The 4,364-nt window shown below is 38.8% G+C and overlaps 1 protein-coding gene across 1 annotated transcript; it reads left to right on the top strand.

The window, feature by feature from the left end:
* The first annotated feature begins 253 nt into the window (after nt 1–253).
* On the top strand, nt 254–2,645 carry LOC107763719 (putative late blight resistance protein homolog R1C-3). The gene is made up of 3 exons (XM_075228648.1): nt 254–1,367; nt 1,414–1,720; nt 1,862–2,645. Exons 1-3 carry the CDS (start codon nt 254–256, stop codon nt 2,643–2,645), a joined length of 2,205 nt encoding a protein of 734 aa, XP_075084749.1.
* The last annotated feature ends 1,719 nt before the right edge of the window (nt 2,646–4,364 follow it).

A 4,364-nucleotide genomic window follows, 5' to 3' on the forward strand; every position in this document is an offset into this window, starting at 1 on the left:
GATGAAATTGAAAAGCTTGCATTGGAGCTGACATTTATATCGGCATGTTTACAGCTTTACTATTTCATTTTGGGTGGTTTCAATGCTGAAATGTTGTGCATATCATATGAGGTTCATGATCTGGTTCAGTCACTTTTTCATCAGAGTGGAGATAACCTGCTGGTTAAAATTAAAGGATCATGTTGTTCCCCACCTCCTGAAAAACATCAAAAGTTCTATCACCTCAGATCATCATTATGAATCAAGTGCCAACATGACTGACGATCAGTTGGTTGAACTTTTGGATGCCCTCCTTTTGAATCTCAATTATCTACCCAAGTGTCATGCTGAGTTGATTTTCCCATCAATGACTCACTATGGGCTTCTTCAGAATGTATGTCGCAATTTAAGAGATTTCCATGGGCTGAAAGTAAATGGTTGCATTGAGAGTGGGACAATTGAATATGTCTTACCTCAGTTTCAACTTATGGCTGAGACAGTAGGACACTTCTGTTTTGTCCTATTGTCTCATGAACTTGATGTCCCTAAAGTCAATTGCATGCTAGCTCATCTACTTGTGAAGATTATTCCTGTCGAACTGGAGGTTATGCACATATGTTCTACAAATTTGAAAGCTTTAAAGTCCGAACAAGTTGGAAGCTTCACCGTGCAGCTCCTAAAAGCCTCTCCAGACATTCTCAGGAAATATCTGATTCTTCTACAAGCGCACATGGTCAATGTTATTACTGCTAGCACTTCAGCTCGAAACATTCATGTCATGATAGAGTTCCTATTGATTATTGTTACTGATACGCTCAAGGACATTATTCATCATGACAAATTATTTGTTCTTTTGGCACGTGTTGGAGCACTTACCCGGGAGGTATCCATTCTTGTTCGCAACTTAGAAGAGAACTCAAGGAACGAAGAGAATATGAATGAAACAAGTCACAGCAGTCTAGACTTGCTGGAAAGTATTGAACTTCTGAAGGAAGATCTCAAATATATTTTCTTGAAATCCCCTAGAGGCTCATCTCATATGTGCTTCCCCAAGAGTGATGGACCACTCTTCATGGCTCTTCTACTCAAAAACTTACATGACTTACACAATTCCAATGCTTGTTCTGTTGCTTTGATAAAGGAAGAAATTAGGATGGTGAAAGAAGGCCTAGAATTCATAAGATTTTTCTTCGGGAATGTTGAGCAAATATTGAATAGAGATCTCTGGACTCGTGTCCTAGATGTGGCATATGAGGCGGAACATGACATTAAATCAATTCTTGTCAGAGATCATGGTCTCTTGCAGCTTATCTTCTTACTTCCCAATACCGTAGAAAAGATCAAGTTCATCAAAGAAGAGGTACCAAAGAAGATCCCCAAGGACAGGGGTCTTATTGTTGTAAACTCTCCCAACAGCTAGTAAAATAATTGTAGGTTTTGAGGAGGAGACAAACCGGATAATTAGGAAGCTCACCACTGGGCCAGCTAAGATAGATGTCATTTCCATAGTGGGTATGCCAGGACTTGGAAAAACTACTTTGGCTTACAAAGTATATAATGATAACTCTGTTGTTGAACATTTTGACGTTCGTGCTTGGTGTATAGTCGACCAAGAACGTAATGAGAAAAAGTTGTTGCAGAAAATTTATAATCAAGTTTTTGGTATGAAAGAAAAATTCAGTGAGGATCACATAGATGATGGTGTTGCTGATAAGCTGCGGAAGCGACTGTTTGGAAAGAGGTAGCTCATTGTCTTGGATGACCTGTGGGATACTGCAACATGGGATGAGCTGACAAGACCTTTTCCTGAATTTCAGAAAAGAAGCAGAATTATTTTAACAAGTCGAAAACAGGAAGTGGCTTTGCATGGGAAATGCCACAGTGATCCTCTTTATCTTCGATTATTCACACAAGGAGAAAGTTGGGAGTTATTAGAGAAAAGGGTATTTGGAGAAGAACATTGCCCTGATGAACTATTGGATGTTGGAGAAAAAATAGCCCGAAAGTGTGGTGGGCTGCCTTTGGTACTTGATCTGATTGGTGGAGTCATTGCAAGAAAGGAAAAGAAAAAGGTTTTGTGGCTTGAAGTTCTAAAAAATTTGAATTCCTTTATTTTTAAGGATGAAGAGGAAGTGATGAAAGTTATACAATTAAGTTATGACCATCTATCTAATCACCTCAAGCCGTGCTTGCTTTACTTTGCAAGCTATCCAAAGGACCAAGATATTGAAATCTCTGAATTGAAAGATTTATGGAGTGCCGAAGGGTTTGTTGAACAGTCTGAGATGAGGAGTGTGGAAGAAGTAATGGAGGTTTATATGGATGAGTTAATTTCTAGTAGCTTGGTAATAGTTCTCAATGAGAAACGTGGCAGGGGCCCGAGTTGCCAAATTCATGATCTCGTGCATGATTTTTGTTCTTTAAAAGCTAGAAAGGAAAATTTGTTTGACTTCATAAGTTCAAGAAACAGTTTTTCTTCTTCAGATTTTTGTTCTTCTTTAGATCTGATGCCACGTGGAATTACCATTCAGCACAATGAACATCTCGTTAAGTCGGATGAATTTTGTGCCCTGTTCAATCCAGAAAAGAAAAATCCTTATGTTAAACATCTCCTCTCTTTGAAGCTATACACGGATGAAAGTGAATGTATCATCTTCCCTACATAAGACACTTGAGGCTTCTTAAAAGGTTGGAGTTGCGCCGCATAAGTTTTTCAGATTCTTTGCTGAATGATATAGGCATGCTTGTCCATTTGAGGTACTTACACATTCATACGTTTGCGGAAGTTCTCCCTCCATCATTTTCATACCTCTTGAATCTAGAGACTTTGCGGACAACATGGATATATCACCTTGTATTTGGAGTCTTGCAAAGCTACAACAGGTGAACATCTCCCGCTGTTCTTTCTTTGAACAAAAAGTGTTGGAAGAGGACTCAAAGTTAGAGTACTTGAGAATATTAAGATGGGTCAGATTTACCTATTCGGAAGACACAAAGGAGTTTTTCCAAAGATTTCCCAATCTTCGAAGCCTTAACTTCATTTTTAATGAACCAAGGAAATGTCCAGCAGAGAAGATTCGTTTTCCAAGATTGGATGTTCTTAATGAACTTGAAGAAGTTACCACATATTTTCGTTGCGGTCAGTCCGGAAAACATACACATCAGTGGGATTTTCACTTACCTTCGAGCTTGAAAAAACTGGTGTTGTCATATTTTCATCTTTCATCCCATGTACTATCAAGAATTGCGAGATCGCTACCCAACCTTCAAGACCTGCATCTAGAATTAGCAAGCATCCAGGGGGGAGAATGGAACATGGAACAAGTCATCTTCCAGAATCTCAAATCGCTAACATTGTATAAGATGTCTTTTTCTGAATGGCAGGTAAATGGAGAGGAATCCTTTCCCGTGCTCGAGGAATTACAAATGGAATACTGTGATGAGCTTAAGGAGATCCCAGACAGTTTAGGGAATATTGCTTCGTTAAAGTCCATCTCACTGTGGAACAACTATCAACTAAAAGATTCAGCAATAAAGATTAAGGAATACGTTGAAGAAATGACGGGAGAAGACAAGCTCGAGTTAATTGGGGTATTTTAGGTCCTTATCTGGGTGAATCTCTGTGAGTATATACGAACTAATTAATTTCTTTCGTATGTCAAGTTTTATAGATATTTTATTCCATTTAGTTTAACCCCTTTTGACAAGAGGGGTTGCTCTGATGGTAAGCAACCTCCACTTCCAACCAAGAGGTTGTGAGTTCGAGTCACCCCAAGAGCAAGGTGGGGAGTTCTTGGAGGGAAGGATGCCGAGTGTTTCTATTGGAAACAGCCTCTCTACCTCATGGTAGGGGTAAGGTCTGCGTACACACTACCCTTCTCAGATCCCACTAGTGGGATTATACTGAGTTGTTGTTGTTGTAGTAGTTTAACCTGTTCAATCTTGTTCGCAGAGCGCATATAAAGGTTGGCCAGCACATTAACCAACCTGCTAAGGCTTCAAATGATGGACCTATCCTCACTCTTATGCCTTCTCCAAACTGTTTCTTTACTATTTCTTTTATGTGGTTGTGCAATGTTTTTCCAATTGGACTTCTGTTCAATTTCCTTTTCCTTTTTCTTTTTCTTTTCTGGCGATTAAAGCTGCTTATAGACAGAAAGTATCATGTTTGTTCGAAATTTATTCTATTCCGCTTCTTCAAAGTAAAATAGCTGCGATTATGATTCTTCTGAAAGAGGTTTCTCAGAACGGATGTATTAATTCTTCTAAAGCTTGTGACTCTTGTATTGCAGCTGTAATCTTCAGTCACAAAATTTCATCAACTTATTGATTGAGGATCAGTATCTGTTGTTTTTATTTTTACATAGTTAGACAGGAAGATGGAA

Source organism: Nicotiana tabacum, chromosome 13 (genome assembly GCF_000715075.1).
Source record: "Nicotiana tabacum cultivar K326 chromosome 13, ASM71507v2, whole genome shotgun sequence".
Taxonomy (NCBI): domain Eukaryota; kingdom Viridiplantae; phylum Streptophyta; class Magnoliopsida; order Solanales; family Solanaceae; genus Nicotiana; species Nicotiana tabacum.